The 18519-nt window shown below is 39.0% G+C and overlaps 1 protein-coding gene across 4 annotated transcripts in view; it reads left to right on the top strand.

Moving 5' to 3' along the window:
- SLC27A2 (solute carrier family 27 member 2) overlaps window positions 1-18519 on the top strand; it is a 79701-nt gene that overhangs the window by 37339 nt on the left and 23843 nt on the right. For 3 of the 4 annotated variants that reach the window (XM_044665178.1, XM_044665176.1, XM_044665175.1), the window contains 2 exons: window positions 2015-2173; window positions 5438-5562. In XM_044665178.1, coding sequence (XP_044521113.1) covers window positions 2015-2173; window positions 5438-5562 — 284 coding nt within the window. The remainder of the gene's footprint in view (window positions 1-2014; window positions 2174-5437; window positions 5563-18519) is intronic. The other variant, XM_044665177.1, reaches the window with a different exon arrangement.

Raw genomic sequence — 18519 nt, 5'->3', positions numbered from 1 at the left:
TCTCTAAATAAAGTTAGAGATAAGAGGTGGATTCCTCAGCCAAGTGAAGGAGATTTGTGAGAGCTCTTAGGAGAGAAGTAAGATTACAAGGGGACAAGGGATTGAAGAGCAGAGGTTAGTATAGAGAGAAATGGGCTAAATCTAGGCTCCAGACTGGAGAAGGAAATAAAAGGCAGGGGGAAATGGTCTGAGAAAGTATTGAGGGCTGGAGGGATTGGAAATCTAGATGAAGTCAAAGAATAGGTTTAAGAGGGATGAGGCTTACGGATAGGTGGCATAATTGATAGAATGACAAGAGTTTTTAAATGGAGATGCGAAAAACTTGTGTGGTTGATGGGGAGAGCCATCCTGAGGTGTGGCCAAGGTGGAGTGAAGGAAGAGGTTTTAGGATTTAATGAGAATGAGAATTGGGAGGTTAGAGAGTTTGATGGTGCATCAGTATGAGTGTGCAAGAGCTCTAGTATAAGAGCAAGAGTTGAGAGGAAGACAGTGAGCCTTGTGCTGAAATTCAGCACAGTTTCCATTGTATGTCAATCTCTGTTCTCCCTTGATAACCCTGATAGCATTCTAATGAATGCAGCCTCTTGTTTTCCACATAGGGATTAAAGTAATACTACCCCTTTTTCTGGAAAAAATCACATCACTTGAATGACTTATGAATCACCTTATCATTCCTGTGACTCCTTAGACCAGAGATTCTTGGCCTGAGGCCCAGGATTTTGATTATTTTTTAAAATATTTTGATATTTAAATGCCTAATTCCCTTCTAGGATAGGTAATACATCCCTAGAGAGTAGAGAAACATCCTTAATGTGAGGGAAGAGGAGGGAGGGAATGAACATTTATTAAATAACTACCAGGCACTGTGTAAGTGCTTTAGTCTATTTCAATAGACTTTCCTTTCTAATACTATATATTTTATTTTGTGCATTTAAAAATTTTATTCTGAGAAGAATTCCACAGATTTCGTCAAATTCTAAGCAGAGTCCATGACAGGAAGAACCAACAGCTCCCCTGGCCACCATTGCCCTATCTGTATTATCTCCCCTGTTAGAATGTAAACTTCCTGAAGTCAGAAATTCTCACACTTTTGTATTTGAATCCCAATGCTGGGGCAGCCAGAGTGCACTTAACCAATCAATCAGTCAGAATTCTTTCTTAAGCACTTTCTCTGTGCCAGGCACTTTATTCAACTCCAGTGAACAAAGAAAGGTAAATTCAGTTCCTGACCTCAAAGAACTCACGTTCTACTAAGTGAAGAATAATTTGGTTCTTAGAACATACACATACACAGGGCAGATGGAAGGCAATGTGAGAGGGAAATGAGAGAGAGGCCTCTTGCAGAAAGTTAGATTTGGGCTGAGACTTGAAGGCAATCAGAGAAAACATGAGGCTATGAATAGCTTTTACCATGATAATACATGTATAATCGAGATCAAATTGCTTACCTTCTCTATGAGGGGAAAGAGAAGGGAGGAAGAGAGCGAAACAATTAGGATCTTATCATTTCAGAAGATATGTTAAAAATTGTTATTACATATAATTTGGAAAATAAAATATCTTTGAATAAAAAAGGAATAGGTTTACCACAATGCACCATAAGATGAGATAATGAGACAAATGAGGTAAAGCATAGAATGTACTTTGCAATGGTTAAAACACTATGAAAATATGATTTTATTATGCCCACCTACCTCTTCACAAAATTATTATGAAGACAGTGCTTTGTGAACCTTAGAGCACTATATATGTGAATTGTTATTATGTGTTTGTAGATGGGCTACCTTACCTAGCCTATTCAGTCTCTTTTTTTAACCCTTACCTCTATCTTAGTATCAGTTCTAAGACCAAAGAGTGGCAAGGGCTAAGCAATCAAGGTTAAGTGACTTTCCCAGGATCACACAGCCAGAAAGTATCTGAAGCTAGATTTGAACCCAGCTCCTCCTGACTCTAGGCCTGGTTCACTATCCACTGAGCTGCCCCTTATTCAGCCTTTTTCTTTGTTTTTGCAAAGGTCTCCCCAAAGCTGCTGTGATCAATCATCGGCGCATATGGTACGCCACCGGCCTCATCTATGCAGCCGATATCACTTCTGAGGATGTGATCTATACTTCTCTGCCCTTGTATCACAGTGCTGCCCTCTTGATTGGATTACATGGAAGCATCGTAAAAGGTAAGCTTTTCATCTAGCTTTGGGATTCAGTCTGTACCAACACCTCAGAAGAACTAACATAAAAGAATTTGTGGCTTAATAGAAAGGTCATTGAGTCTAGGGTCAGCTCATAGGTCATAAAAGATTTATTTTCAAAGGACACTCTAAGAGTTTTACTTAAGTTTGCCAGGGAAAATCTACCCACCAATCCAAGGTTTGTACATTCTCCAATCTCCATCCCCAGCTGCAGTTTAGCACCCATTTTTTTCTCCCACATTGGTTTTGAGGCAGTCACAATAATGACTAACCTTGGAAACTCAAAGCTACCTTCTCTTAGTCAAGTTCTATGGAGGTAAGAAAAGAAGAGAGTGAAGAAGTGGAAGATAGACAAGGAAAGGTGGAGGATTCCCAAGGCCTGGCCAAGAAAGGGGCCTGGAGACCCAACTGCCCTTCTTTATGTCAGCATAAAGATCCAATGTGCCACAATTCTTCATGGCAGAAAACCCTTTGCTGTAAGCAAAAATATATATATATAGGAATCGCTATCATAAAGATTTAGAACTGGGAGGGACAACAGATTATCTAAACTGTTTTATTTTTGTCTTAGTATCCCCGGAACCTAACACAGGGCTTAGTCCATAGGAGACATTTTAACAAATGTATATTCATTGATTGATTAGGAAAGAGAAGTTAGGCTCTTTTAAGATGTGATGTACTTTACGTACATGATTACTAAAGTAAGGTAAAGTCAGTGAGGCGGCTTAGTGGATAGAGGACTAGCCCTGGAATAAGGAAGATATGAGTTCAAAGCTGGTCTCAGACACTTCCTCGCTGTATGATCCTGGGAAAGACACTTAATCTCTGATTATCTGACAAAAGGATCCACTGGAGAAAGAAATGGCAAGCCCCTCTAGTATCCTTGCCAAGAAAAGCCCTTAGACGGCTTTGGTCCATTTGGTCCCAAAGAGTCAGACATGACTGAAAACAATAATATGGTGCTAGATGGCACCATGGACAGAGCGCTGACATCAAGAAAACCAGAGTTCACATTGAGCTTCAGACACTTGCTAGCTTATGTATATGACCCTGGGCAAGTCACATAACCCCGTTTGCCTCAGTGTCCTCCTCTGTCAAATGAGCTGGAGAAGAAAATGACCAATCACTCGGGTATCTTTACCTAGAAAATCCCAAAAAGGGGTCATGAAGAGTCAGACATGACTGAAGTGACTGAATAATAGCCGAGTTAAGGTATCATTGTCTAAGATGTGGAATACCCAGGCTTTTTGTTGTTTCACGTATCTTTTGTAAATCTTCAAATGGAAGTGCCTTTAGGTTTCTTTGTTAATCTTGCCATTGTTTGGGTCACGTACTAAAATGAGTAAAGGTTTGTTTGTCATCCTGCTATCTGTTGAGGACAAGAGTGTATCACCTGGAACTCCATCCTCACTCTTCCCTGACAAGCTAAGCTAAACCTATTCTCTATACCATGCTGAGGATCCATAGTGGAAATTTAATTAATGGAGATCTTTTGGTAAAGATCTTCCCTTTCAAGCCTTGGGGTTTTGTGTGTTAGGGAGGATAAAGATCAAACAATAAACAGCAATGTATTTGTTTCTGATATTGTAGTCTATTTGCTTGAATAGCATTTTCGCCAGTCTGGTACAGAAAGCCCATTTCCTGCTTGTGCATACAATTAAGATTGTATCTCAGCCTTATGAAGATTTTAAGATGCATAGAGCTTGACTTTTCAATTTTGAGGGATTGTTTTCCTCAAATAAGTCATAAAACTATAATTCAGGTATGGAGGGCAGAGAAGCAGTGGATAGAGCACCAGGACTGGAGTCAGGAGGACCTGAGTTCAAATATGACCTCAGATATTTACTAGCTGTGTGATCCTAGACAAGTCTTTTAATCTTATTTGCCTCAGTTTCCTCATCTGTAAACTGAACTGGAAAAGGAAATGACAAACCACTATCATTACCAAGAAACCCCCCCCAATGGGGTTACCAAGAATTGGACACAACTGAAAAACTATTGAACAAGAAATATAGAGAACAGTTGTAAATTGCACATATTAGCAATTGTACCAATCCTTAGCCCTCAAAATATAAAAGCAATTTTTAATGAGTTACAAGGACAAGCGCCCTTGTAATGGGTCTATAAACACATCCCTAGTTATGTGGCAAAGAATCACAGATCCAGGAGGATGCTAGATCCAGGAGGAATTGTCAAGATCTCCAAGTTCAACACTGTCATTTGACAGATGAGGAAACAGACCCATAGGGGTTAAGTGGTTTGCCCAAGGTTCTTTGCTCAGTTTAAATTATCCAGTTAGTGTACAAGCCAGGAAGGCCAATTGAAATCCTGGTGCAGAGCCTATCATGCAAGAAATGAGAATGTTGGGTTTGGGTTGAGTTCTAAATTTAATGCAGTCCCTTAAAAGATTCATCACATTTTGAATACTCTTTCCACAATGCAAATCACAACTTGCAGACTTATTACTAGATAGTCCACCTGAATTTCCAAGCTTTAGCCAAACATTCATTACCTAGTAACCAACCTTCTACTTAATGATGTTGATGTTGTTAAGTGATTTCAGTCGTGTCCAGTACTTTGTGACCCCATTGATGGGTTTGTTGGCAAAGATAAAAAAGTGATTTTGTCATTTCCTTTTCCAGCTTATTTTACAGGTGAGGAAACTGAGACAAACAGGGTTAAATGACTTGCCCAGGGTCATGCAGCTAGCATCTGAGGTGGGATTTGAACTTGGGAAAATGAATCTTCCTGATTCCAAGCCCAGTGCTCTATCAATTAGCACTCAATTAGTGACAAGCTTCCCAGAAACTAATTAAATTGGATCTCAGATGACAACCTGTCCATTGCTGGGTGCGAATTAAAAGTCTTTCCAGCTTGATGGAGGACCTGCTAGAGTTTAAGCTCAACTGGCAAAAGCTCTGAAAACTCTTGGTCACCCCCATACCATGACAAGACTCCATAACCGAATTTTAGTGAGGTCTTTCTGTAAAGATTTTCTCTTCAAGCCTTGGGATTTTACATATCCGGGAGAACAAAGCTCAAACAATAAAAAGAATTTTATTTCTAAGCATTTTCTTTTTCTCTGAGATTCCTTATATTATGATAAATTGATGTAGGAAGATGCTAATATTTGAATTTTCACTTAGGAAAAAAAATACTGAAAAATTCAATTGAAAAGAGTGCACTCAAACCCCTTGAGTTTCTTTACTGTCCACTTAGATGACAATTCTTCTTCTCTGTGCTTTGTAGGGGCTACCATCGCTTTGCGTACCAAATTTTCAGCTAGCCAGTTTTGGGAAGACTGCAGAAAATACAAAGTGACAGTCATACAGTACATCGGTGAGCTGCTGCGGTATTTGTGCAACGTACCCGAGGTAAACCCGCACGTGCCCAAAATGTTAACATACCCCGATATGGCTTGAAAGTTCATCTCATTATAACACGCTACGTAGCAGAAGATTATCCTACGTGTTGGTGACTTGAGTTAAAATTAGCATCGCCTTTCTTTGTTGATAGGATCTTTTTTTTTTTCATGATGGACCAATAAAACTTCCAATTTACTGGCTGATGTTCATCGGCTCGGGAGCCGCTAGATTATGAGCCACGATTAGATCAGGGCAGCAATGAACGTACACAAGTGACTCACTCTAAGGTTGTATTTCCAGGAGGAAATATGTTGGGTGAGCATATTCGAGTAAGTTAGATTCAGGAGCTTTCCCAAGGTACTTTCATCTCCATTTCCTAGTCATTCACTCCTTCTCAAATATACACACATCCATGTCTTTGCTTGTGCCACTCTCTTTGCCTGAAAAACCATTCTTGTCATCAGTCCCTATAAAAATTCCACTCATTTTTTTTTTAAATCCTTAACTTCTGTGTATTGGCTCCTAGGTGGAAGAGTGGTAAGGGTGGGCAATGGGGGTCAAGTGACTTGCCCAGGGTCTCACAGCTGGGAACACCCATTTTTTTTTAACTCTTAACTTACTGTCTCAAAAAATCGATACTATCAGTTCCACGGTAGAAGAACGGGTAAATGATAGGCAATTGGGATTACATGACTTGCTCGGGGTCTATCAGCTAGGAAGTGTCTGAGAACAGATTTGAACCCAGGACCTTTTGCTTCTAGGTCTGGCTCTCAATCCACTGAGCCACCCAGCTGCCCCCTAGATCTAGTTTTATATCTTCCATGAAGCCTTCTCTGATCACTTGGACCAGAATTGAATTTCCATAATACCTTATACCACTCCCCTTTATTATGATATCTTGTCATTATTTGTATACATATTTTAAAGGAAAAAATAAAACAACTGATATTTATTGAGCATCTCCTCTGAACAAGACACTTGTTGTCTAAGTGCTGTGGACTATAGACATAACACCGAATACTCCATCAAGGAGTTTTTCTCTATTGGAGATATTTAGATTTGGAAAAGTAGCAATACGAGGTGGTTTATGATTATCAATCACTAGCAAATAGTGGTATAGGCCAGATCACAAAATCATAGATTCTCAGTCATGAGAGTCCTCAATGTCCATCTTGTCCTCCCTACACGTGAAAAAGAATGCACTCTAACAAATGTATCTAATGAATGTATCTAACAAATCGTCATCCATAATTCACTTGAAGATTTTTATTGAAGGGAAGCTCCTTACCTCCTCACAAATCGCCCCTCCCACTTTTTGTTAGCTCTAATTGCTAGAAAGTTTTCTTTACATTAAGATTAAATTTTCCTTAATGTAACTTCTCCCCTGTGTACCCTAGTTCTACCCACTAGAGCAAAGCTGAATAATCTATTCCCTGTTCCATATGACATGAGATCATATTTTTTGCTAGGTCTTTCCTTCTCCAAGCTAAATATGCTCAAGTCCTTTAGCAGTATTTGATATGACATGGTCTAAAGGCCTCTCACCATCTTGGTTGCTCTTTTTATCAGGTGTTCTCTGGTTTTATCAATGGCCTTCATAAAATGTGGCACCAAGAACTGAACACAAGACTCCAAATGGGTTATAACAAAGGAACAGTACAATGGGACTATCACTTCTCTAACCTAAATGATCACTTCTCTAAACTCTAAACCTAAAAAAGATGGTTCTCTTTTTTTTTATTGTTTTTTTACATTTTTAAACCCTTAATTTCTGTGTATTGGCTCCTAGGTGGAAGAGTGGTAAGGGTGGGCAATGGGGGTCAAGTGACTTGCCCACACAGCTGGAAAGTGTCTGAGAAAGATGGTTCTCTTAAGGTAGCCTCAATTGGCATTCTTTTTTTAACAGCAAATTTTTAACAGCAATTCTTTTTTTAACAGCAATATCATAATGTTGTCACATTAAGTTTAAATCTATTAGAATACTTAGTTTTTTTTATTCTACTATCTGAAACTCCTCTCTAACCCATCTTGTACTCTCCTATCTTGTACTTATAAAATTGGCATCTTGAACATCTAGGTATGAGGTTTTAGATTTATTCTTATTAGATTTGCTCCAGTATTCTAACCTGTTGAAGTATTTTTGCATCTTGGTTTCTTCAAACAATATCATCTGTCTCCTCCATCTTCATGTCATCCGAATATTTGATTGATATGCCTTAATCATCTAAATAAGGGATTCCTTTTTTTTTTTCTTTTTAAATACTTTCTTTCTTAGTAACAACTCAAAACAAGAGGACAAGGGCTAGGCAAACAGGGTTAAGTGACTGCCCTAGGTCACTCATCTAGGAAGTGTCTGAGGCCAGGTTTGAACCCTTGTCAACCTAACTCTAGAACTGGCTCTCCATCCACTGTGCCATCTAGCTGCCCCTAAGTCAGATGGGATTTGTAACCTGGGTTCTGGGAACTTGGGTTGGTTTGTTTGTTTGTTTGTTTGTTTGTTTGTTTGTTTGTTTGTTTGTTTGTTTGTTTGTTTGTTTGTTTGTTTTAAACCCTTGTCCTTAGGAGTATTGTCTTATAGATGGAAGATTGTTAAGGGTGGGATTTGTTTGTTTTTGAGGGAGTTTGAGGCAAACAAGATTAAGTGATTTGCCCCAGGTCACACAGCTAGTAAGTGGGATGAAATTATTTTGATAATTGTATTCCAAAATAATTAATTTTCTTGGTAATCCTATGCATTTTATGCTATATATACCTTTAAAAATATTATTCTAAGAAGAGGTCCACAGGCTTCACCAGACTGCCAAAGGGGTCCATAACACAAAATAGGTTTAAAACCCCTGAGCTAATCCTTTTAAAAAAATTGTTAACAACTTTAGTCCAACTATCAATAATATGGAATTAGGTCTTGATCTATGATATGTGGAAAACCCAGTGGAATTGTGCATCAGCTAAGGGGGTTAAGGGGGAATGTGGGAGGAGGAAAGAACATGAAATATGTAACTAGGAGAAAATATTCAAAAAAAAATAATTTCAAAAAAATATATAAAAAATTGTTAACACAAAGTGGAGCTCTCCACAATGAACCATTAATGACCAACTAATCTTTAGATCCATCCATTCAACCAATTCCAAATCTACCTAATTGCATTATTATTTAGCTTACATCTCTCTATTTTATTGGAGAGGCTTAAATATTGAAGTGAAATCTAAATATATTCTACATATAGTACTCCCCTGAACTAATGGTCTAATAACCCTGTCAAAAAATGAATAAGGTTAAACTGGCATGATTTATAATTGATGAAACCATGCTGGCTTTTTGTGTGTATTTCGTTTTTTTAATGTTCACTATCCATTCCTTTAACAGTATGTTCTAGAATTCTTCCCTGAAATCACAGGCTTAAAGCTTGCAAACTTTTTCCTTTTTTTGAAAATTAAAAGATTTGCCTTTTTTTAGTCCTGGGGTACTTCTCCCATTCTTCATAATCTTTCAGAAATCTGTGACAGTATCTCAATAATCATATTCCTTAAGCATCCATAGATGTAATTCATCTAGGCCTGGTGATAAACTCACCTAGAACAGTTAGGTGTTTTCTTTCTCTCTTCCAACTCATCTTGGTTATTGTCTCCCCTCTATAACCATTTTTGTTCTGCCCTTTCTAGGCCAAAGATCATTTTCCTTGCCAAAAAAAACAAACAAAAGAGTTGCGCAGTTTTACCTATAAACCTTGACATTTCTGGCAGTGGTCCTTTCCCTTCTTGGATCATTCTTTTTCCTTTTCTACAGCTAAAAATCCTCTATTGTCCTTGACTCTCCTTGTTAGCATCAGTCTATTCTGAGTTTTAATATTCCTAAAATTATTCCTATTATTCAGTGCCATATTTTATATTCATGTAATCCTGATGATGATGATGATGATGATGATAGCTAAAATTTATATGGCACTTAAACTGCTTTAGAATGTAATCTCCTTGAAGGAAAAAACTATTTCATTTTTGTCTTTGTATATCCAGCTTCTACTGTGGTGCCTGGCACAGAATAATCGCATAATGAATGTTCGTTGAATGAATCCTCCATAATGTCCCATGTTCTACATCTGTCTTTTAAATTCTAAGTTGACTAATAAGTTCCCTGAATTTTCATTAGTCTCTAGTCAACTCTCCCTTTACCTACTACTAAAATCAGTTTTCTTTGGGTCTTCAGAATTTCATTCTTAAGGGCTTCCTATCACTTTTGGGTTGATTTTTCCTATAGATGGGATCCTACCTATTATTTCTTCTCTGAATTCTTTGAAACATACTGTCCCAAAATATATGGTGCATTTCAAATTATGCCCTGTTTTCTCTCTTCTCTCTACACAATATACTACATGGTATTCTGAGATGGAATTGTTATTTCTACCCTATCCCTAGCCGAAGATTCCATTATTTCGATTCCAACAACCAGCTCCTCTCTGTCACTAAGATTAAGATACAGAACAGAATTTCCTCATATTGGTTCCTCCATCTTTTGAAAGATAAAATTATCATTAAACTAAGTAAGAAAATTCTTACATCCTCTGTTTTTGAGAGACAATTCTCCAGCAGGTGTCTGGATAATTGAAGGCCCCTGACACTTGATGTATAATTTATCTATGCCAGATTTGTGAACTGTTTCCAAAACTTCTACTATATTTCCTTTATCTAAATCAGAGGTTCTTAATCTGGGGTCCAAATATCCCCATAAGTGGTCTATGAATAGGGAGAACTTGTATGGGGAAAATTGTGTCTTTATTTTCACTAACCTCTAACTAGCATTCCATCCAATTATTTCAAAACATTATTCTGAGGAGGGATCCTCGGGTTTCATCAACTACTGAAGGTGTCCATGACACAAAAAAAAGGGATAAGAACCCTTAGTCCAGATGGTCTGTAGTGTAAGCTAGAGGTAATATCACTTGTTTTTGCCTCCACTGATTTTACCCCAAAAGCTATCGCCCATCTTCCCACCTGGATCCTGGATTTCTTTCTTCTTTTTTTTTCTTTAATAATTTTCTATTTTTTAATTCATTGGAGATGGACTTTCACAAGTTATTCTTCAAATATTAGTTCTGTAGCTATACTTAATGTTCCCTTGGTTCTACTCATTTCACTCTTCCTTACTTCATATAGATTTCTCCAGGTTTTGTTTTTTTTATTAACCTGTTCATTATTTCTTATAGAGCAGAAATAGTTCATCACAATCACGTACGACAATATGTCCAGCCATTCCCCAATTTATGGGCATCCCCCCTCCATTTCCAGTTCAGTCTTGGGTTTCTTCATATGATTATATCTTCTTAATAAATTATATTTCGAGCCTACTTTTTTTCACCTTTCCTTTCCCTTTTGAATATTCCATAGCCATAATGCTGTTACCCATCCTGTCTCTGAGGTCAAATTGCTTCCCTGAATTAAGATCTCTATTTTCCCTTGTTTGTTATCCATATTTTCTATTATTTGTGTATGGACATCTTGAAAGGTCCAGCTCTCGGGACACCAATCGTGAGTCGCTTACCGGGGTCAAAAGGATGGATATGGGTTTAGAAGAGGACCAATCCTGTCCAAGAACCATGCAGACAAGTCTCTTAGAGCGGTGGCAGAATTTAATGGGTTGGGGTCTACAATTTATAGGGTAAATGATGTAGGTAAAGGGATTAGGTAAGCTTCATGCAGAAACAATGATAAGGAATGATTCACATTTCAAAATAAGGATAATGGAAATGAATTACTTCAGTGATTCTCAAAAGGAGTTTCTGTAGGTAATAGATTAATATGTCAATGGGTGACTCCCTAGTTAGGTTCTCATGGAATTCTTGCGCCAGTGATTCCTGGCAGGACATCTGGTAACTTGGGTGAAAAATTGATTGAGTTCATGCTGAGGAGAAAAGCTATGTGGCTTATTGCTTCTAAGTTAATGGCTACCCAGAGACTTTGCATTCTGGAGTTCACTGTCACTACTGGGGGCTACATCTGAGGACACAGATTTTATTTCTGGCTTCCTTTTTAGATTTTGGCTTCTGTGAATTTCTTTGTATATCAGCTGCAATTTTTTCTTACATTGTAGACTTCTACGATATCTGGCTTGGTGGAGACAGAAAGAGAAAGGCAATTAAATTAAATTGGTTCCATCATTCCTATACGATCAACTGATGCAAAAATCTAAATCCAATTCTCAGAAACCAGTTTCGTAGCTGCCTATTTACTGCCCATGTCTACCTTTCTCTTCTGAAGTCCTTGCTTTTGATCAGTAGCAGTGATGAAATCACCACCAATACTAATATGGTCTGCAGTTTCTTGCCCGCATCTCAATAATATTATAGAAGTTTAGAAGATAGAACAGTACCGTGTGGATTGAGTGCTGGGTTTAAAGTCAGAAAGAATCCCACCTTGACACTCATTGTGTGACCCTGGGAAAATCACCTAACTTCTCAGGGCATTCGTTTTCTCATTTGTAAAATGAAGGTATTGGACTCAAAGACTTCTAAGGCCCCTTGAATTTCCAAATCTAGAAACTTGGAGCCTTTAAGGCAAAGATCACTGTGATCTGTAACAGTCCCAGAAAGCTTTATAGAGGAGCTGAGGTATAAACGGGACCATGGAGGACTGGTAGAAAAGAACAAGGATGAACAAGAAAGTGAATAAAACACAACGGTTCTAATGAAGGACTTAGATTGGGGCTGCCAAGGAAGGTCCAAAGGCTATACTGTCAGGCCACTTAGAAAGAAGTCACACTTCCCTATAAAAGAGAGGGTCAGATCTCAAGGAGTGTCTTTCTGTGTCCAAAGACGTGTGATTGACCGACCCTTTATTAATAGACTGCATGCCACTATTTATAAACAATGTTGTACTTGGGGTGGGGAGGGAGGGAAATAATGAAAGGGTTTGTTTGGGGAGAAGAGACATAAAATTTGAAATGTAGATTGGACCAGATCTTTGGGGGCCTTTAATGCTAGACCCAAGACTTAAACTTTATTCTAGAAATATTAGGAAATAGTCCAAAATTTTTAGGTGAGGAAAAATAACCCTTTTAAATATTCAGGAAAAAAAAACCTTCTTAAAAATGAAATGTTGGAGGGGGACAGCTAGGTGGCTCAATGAATAAAGAACCAGGCCAGGAGACCGAAGGTCCTGAGTTCAAATATGGCCTCAGGCATTTGCTAGCCCTATTATCCTGAACCACTTAACCCCGAGTGCCTAGCCCTTCCCACTCCTCTGCCTCAGAACCAATACATAGTATTGATTCTAAGATAGAGGATAAAGGTTTGTTGGGGTTTTTTTATGAAAAAAAATTTTTTTAATGGGAGGATAGATTTGCCCTGAGAAAAGAGTAACATATTTTGGCCAAGTCTATCAGTTGATCCAAGAATGTATTTAATCAGTAAGAGGTTGCTATGTGGCACAGTGGATAGATAAGGTACATGGAGCCAGGAAGACTTGAGTTTGAAACCTACTTCAAATACTAGCTGTGAGACACCAGGCAAATCACTTAACTGCTATGTGCCTCAACTTTCTCCATCTATAAAATGGGGGTAATAATAGCATCTACTGCCTCATAGGGTTATTATAAGGATCAAATGCCAAGAGAACCCCAGATGGGGTCACAAAGAGTCAGACATGACTGAACATGACAACCAAGAAAATACATTGGGGCAGGTAGGTAGACAGTGGATAGAGCAACCAGGCCTGCAGTCAAGAGATCCTGGGTTCAAATAGAACCTCAGACACTTCCTAGCTATGTGACCTGGGGCAAGTCACCTAACCCTGATTGCCTGGCACTTGCCACTTTTCTGTCTTAGAATTGATATATAGACAGATGATAAGGGTTTTAAATAAATATAGGGATAGCCCACATAATATTATTCCAACTGAGGCTGCTTTGCAGTTACATTGTTAACATATTATAACCCAAACTGCATGTGAAATTGTAGCCCACTGTGATTCCATTCTGGATGATGGTTGCCCAGCACCCAGGGTGACACTGATTTGTGGAGAGGAGGAGCCCCGTCAGAAACTAGTTACTGGGAAGAGATAGATAGCCCCAAACTCTGCTTCTAGGAGAGAGTAAAGAAAAGAATCTGCCAGGTGTAGTGGAGGGGAAGGAAATGGGAGAGAAGGAGGAGGAGGAAGAGGAGAAGGAAAAAGAAGAAGGAAGAAGAAGAAGAAGAGGGAGGGAGAAAAATTTAGTTTTTCAGGGTTTAGAAAGAAAAGCCTAGCACTAGAAACCTTTTGTTCCTGCTCTGGTTGTATCTGTGATCAGTTCAAGACTTGAGTTATTTATTTTGTCACCAGGCAAAAGTCTATAGGCTTATAGGTTTCTGGTATGCATCTTAGAGATTCCTTGTGAAACCCTTATTTTACCCGAGAGGAAACTGAGGCCCAGGGATTTAAAGCCTAAAGTCATATGGGATGCTGTGACAGCGCCAGGATTCAAACCTAAATCCTGTGACTCCACATCCATACTATTTCCTCAGAAAAGTCTTGCCCCCTCTATGAGCCTGTTTCCACAATAATCATAGCTAACAAATTTGTATAGCGCTCATTATGTGCCAGGCACTGTGCTAACTGTTTTCTAATAATTACCTCATTTGGTCCTCAGAGCATCCCTGGGAGAGAGGTCCTTTTATTGTCCCCTGGGGAAACTGAGGCAGAGATTAAATGGCTTGCCCAGGGTCACACAATTAGTGTCTAAAGGCTGGATCTGAATTCAAGTCTGCCTGACTTCAGGCTGGGTACTCTCTCTTGTAGCACCTAGCTATGATTCTGTGATCCTGTGAAGAAAAACAAGAGGCAGGGAGAGGTCCTGGCAAAAGAGAAGAGGTGTCCTGGAAGTTGGGCCACCTAATCAGTAACGTGTTATAAAAGCATAAAATAACAGTTATCCCATTCTGATTGTTCAGCAGGCTTTATTTCAGTAACTCCCCCAAGGCAACTTCCTATTTTAAATGTAGAAAAAGCCTCCAACCTCTCAGTGTCTGCTCATTTCATGATTGATTTTCTTTCACATTAGCATCCCACTTGGCCTACAAGATCATATTTTTCTTGATTAAAATCCAGTAGCCCATATGGTCCCCATCTGTTGATCTTTTCATCCCTACCCATAACACACCAACCTGTCAGCTCCCAGTCTCAGGGGAGAGTCTGTGTTGTTCTTATTAGCTCTAATGGGAGCTCCCTCTGTACTTCAGGATAATAAACTTGTTTATGCTTAGCTATCTCCAGGCACCTACACAAACCTTCTCAGGGTTGCTTCTTAGTTGCATCTTAAACCTACTGAAGAAGCAGGAGGAAATGATTGATAATTTATGTCTTGGAGCAATTCCATGGATTTGGTGGCCAAACCCCCTCACATTCACTGCCCCAGAAATGGGCATGTGTTGTCTTCCTGCATCAGAATGTAAACTTCTTAAGAGAAGAATCGTCTTGCTTGCTTGTATTTGCATCCCCTGCCCCATGCTTGAATATAAGCATTTTTTAAATATATATCCTCTGTGGTTCTTTCCAAGTTTTTTTTTCTTAGACCGCTCATCACTTATGGTGCAGTAGTACTCCATCAAAATCATACACCCCAATTTGTTTAGCCATCCCCCAATTGATGAGCATCCCCTCAATTTCTAATTCTTTGCCACCACGAAGAAGGTCTAAAGGTATAGAGAGTTTTATAACTCTCTGGGTATAATTCCAAATTGCTGTCCAAATGATTGAATCAGTTCACAGCTCTACCATTATTGTATCATTTTTCCACCTACCCCCCCCCATGTTTGTCATTTTGCCCTTTTGTCATTTACTCAATCTGGTGGGTATGAGATACCTCAGAATTGTTTTGTTTTGCATTTCTCTAATCAGTAAGGATTTGGAGAATTTTTTCATATACCTATATGGCTTTGATTTCTTCATCCAAAAATGAACTATTCATATCTTTTGTCCATTTATCAATTGGGGGAATGACTCATTCTTATAAATATATCCATTTTAGATATTTTAGATATAAGATCTCTGAGAGGCTGTCTATAAAAACTTTTCCCCAATTTTCTGCTTTCCTTCTTACCTTAGCAACATTTGTTTTATTTGTACAAATCTTTTCAATTTTACCCATCTTTCATTTCAGGATGAACTCCCTCTCTGGTTGATTCCTAAATTCCTTTCCTATCCATAAATCTGATAAGTAATCTGTTCCCTTTTTATGTCTAGATCTTATATCTATTTTGATCTTATCTTAATGAATGGTGTAAGATTCTGGGTCTCAGAATCTTGAAGATCTAAAAGGCTATCTAGTTTAATGCTATCAAACTCTATTTTAGCACCACTCTCCCTTCCCACCCCCATCCAATAATAATAATGATATATAATTCTTTATTCCTTTGCTCTGGCAGATATGTAATCAGATTAACAATTCTTTAGGAAAGGAAATAAATATGTAGGGGAAGTGATTAGATTAATTCAAAAAAATGTCTATTTGAGTTTAAGATCCTTGGTCTATTCAAGCTGCTTACCTAGTTCCGGAATCACCCTTCCCAATCTCTAAAATAATCTTATTCTAGCATTTGTAGCTACCTCTTCCTCCTCCTCTATTCACACCTGAAAACCCTGCTACATAATCCCCCACTCTCTGATTCTTTACTGCAATCTCCGGACAAATTGGTGACTTTTCTTTGCCAAAGTCATCATCTTCTTGTGTCCTTGATTCCTTCCTCTCATCCAGGCAGTTGCCCCTTTGACTCTTTCTCCTCTCCCAAGATGCTAATTATAGTAAATTTTATGAATCACAAATGCTTGGGTCAGTCTTCTTTCTTGTGGATTTCTCCAGTCAGAAAGTGCCGTTTCAGTGATGTTGTATCCTCTGCCTCAGAGCCCTCCTAGGTCCTCTGAAACATTTGGATCTCAAAAGTTCCAAGTGTCTACTAGTGCTGGCGCTAGTTGCTAGGGAGACAAGCAAGAAATGAAAAAATCTCTATCTTTAAAGAGATTTTCTTCTAATGGGGAAGAAAACAAATACACATATGTATGTATGTGTGCTCAGTATAAAGTAAAATAAAATGCAGCCAAATACAGAATAATTTGGACAAAAGGGCACTAATAGATGAAGAAAGGTCTTATGTAGAAGATGTTGCTTTAGCCACATCTAAGAAAGAAAGAAAGAAAGAAAGAAAGAAAGAAAGAAAGAAAGAAAGAAAGAAAGAAAGAAAGAAAGAAGCTCTATGAAGCAGAGGCCAGGAGGGCGTGCATTCCAGGCATGTGGGATGACCAAAGAGACTGGAGATAGAATGTCCCATGTGAGAGGCCAGTTTGGCTGGATTTCCAAGGGTTGTAGGGACAGTCGTGTCCACAGAAACTGGAAAGATGGGTTGGAGCCAGATTGTAAAGGGCTTTAAAAGATAAATAGAGGAGTCTATATTTGTTCAAAGAAGAAATAGGAAACCAAAGAAACTGGTTGATCCCTTGGTATATATACCGGTGCCACATCTGTTGGTTGGAAATTTATTGGTTTGTCAGATTTATTCATTTGTTATTGGGGATAAAGAAGGGGAGCTATTGGACCAGACTTCTCATTTCATTGATACAGGATTCTTCTCGTAAGAAAATTGCCTCTACCAATAGAACTCAATAACTGTTCTGTAAATATAGTCTTAAGAGAGTTCCCTGTTGGACTTAGAGGTTTAGTGAAATGCCCAAGGTCACACAGCCAATATATGTCAAAGACAGACCTGGAACCCGGGTCTTCCTCACTCTAAAACTACCTCCTTTTTTTCTTATCTCCAGCTTTTAGCTTTTTTCTTCTCAATTTTTCTTTCTTTCTCTATCTCTTCTCCTTTCTCATCTGTTCTGTATTTTCTTCCTGTTTCCTTTTCCATTTCTCTCTCCATCTTTTTTCTTACTCTCCCTCTACATTTCAACTCCTCTTTGACTTTGCTACTCTGCTGTATTTCCATGATTGTCTAAATAAATCCAATTTCCTTCTCAGAAAATACATTAAAAAGAAGGCATCGGAACAAATACAGAAAACATGTTTAACCATCCACCCAGAAAATGTCTTTCTGAGCTAGCAATGCCATTGCCTCAGCTGGGAGATCTACCCAAATGAGGTTGCACCAAGAGATAGAAGTGAGAAGGCGCAAGGCATGGAACAGGTGTTCTGGGTGCGTGGGAAGCAGGCAGTGCCTCACAGGTGCAGAGCTCACTTGTGGTTGGGAGTGAGCAAGAGCTTAGAGTCACAATACCACAGGCTCAGTTTTCGTCATGTAACACAGGGATCATTTTACACGCTTATACAGGATTAAGAATCTAAGCAGAAAATATGTACCGATGCACCTTTCTGGGGAGCCTGTGCCCTTCTCCCATACCTGGTTCTCACCTAAGTCTACACTTGCCAATATCTGATATTTTCATTCCACATGCTGCTCCAAATCAATAAATAAACAAATGGTGAAAGATTCATTGATTGATTGCTCTCCATCAAGAAATTGGCTTAATTTCTATGCCCTTTTCTTGGACCTGTAGAAAAAGCTTCTCTCCTTCCTCTTGGTAGGACACTTATTCAGACTGTCATGGCTCCCTCTCCCCAAAGTGACCTCCTACCTCTACTGCCTTTCTCCTCTAATAAAAGACTATACTTTACATAAATAGAGGCAACTGGGTGACTCAGCGGATTGAGAGCCAGGCCTAGAGATGGGAGGGCCTAGGTTTAGATCTGCCTTCAGATGCTCCCTAGCTGTGTGACCCTGGGCAAGTCATTTAACCCCCATTGCCTAGCCCTTACCGCTCTTTTGCCTTAGAACCAAAACACAATGATTCTAAAAAGAAAGGTAAGGGTTTAAAGGGGGAGGGAGGGAAGGAGAGGGAGAGAGAGATTGGGGGGAGAGAGAGAAAGTGGGAGAGAGAGGGAAAGGGAGGGGAGGAAGGGAGAGGAAGGGAGAGGGAGGGAGAGAGAGGGAAAAAGAGGGGGGAGAG

The sequence above is a fragment of the Gracilinanus agilis genome, chromosome 2, assembly GCF_016433145.1.
Source record: "Gracilinanus agilis isolate LMUSP501 chromosome 2, AgileGrace, whole genome shotgun sequence".
NCBI lineage: Eukaryota > Metazoa > Chordata > Mammalia > Didelphimorphia > Didelphidae > Gracilinanus > Gracilinanus agilis.
Note: the sequence above shows the minus strand (reverse complement) of the source record. Positions and strands in the feature narration are given on the sequence as shown.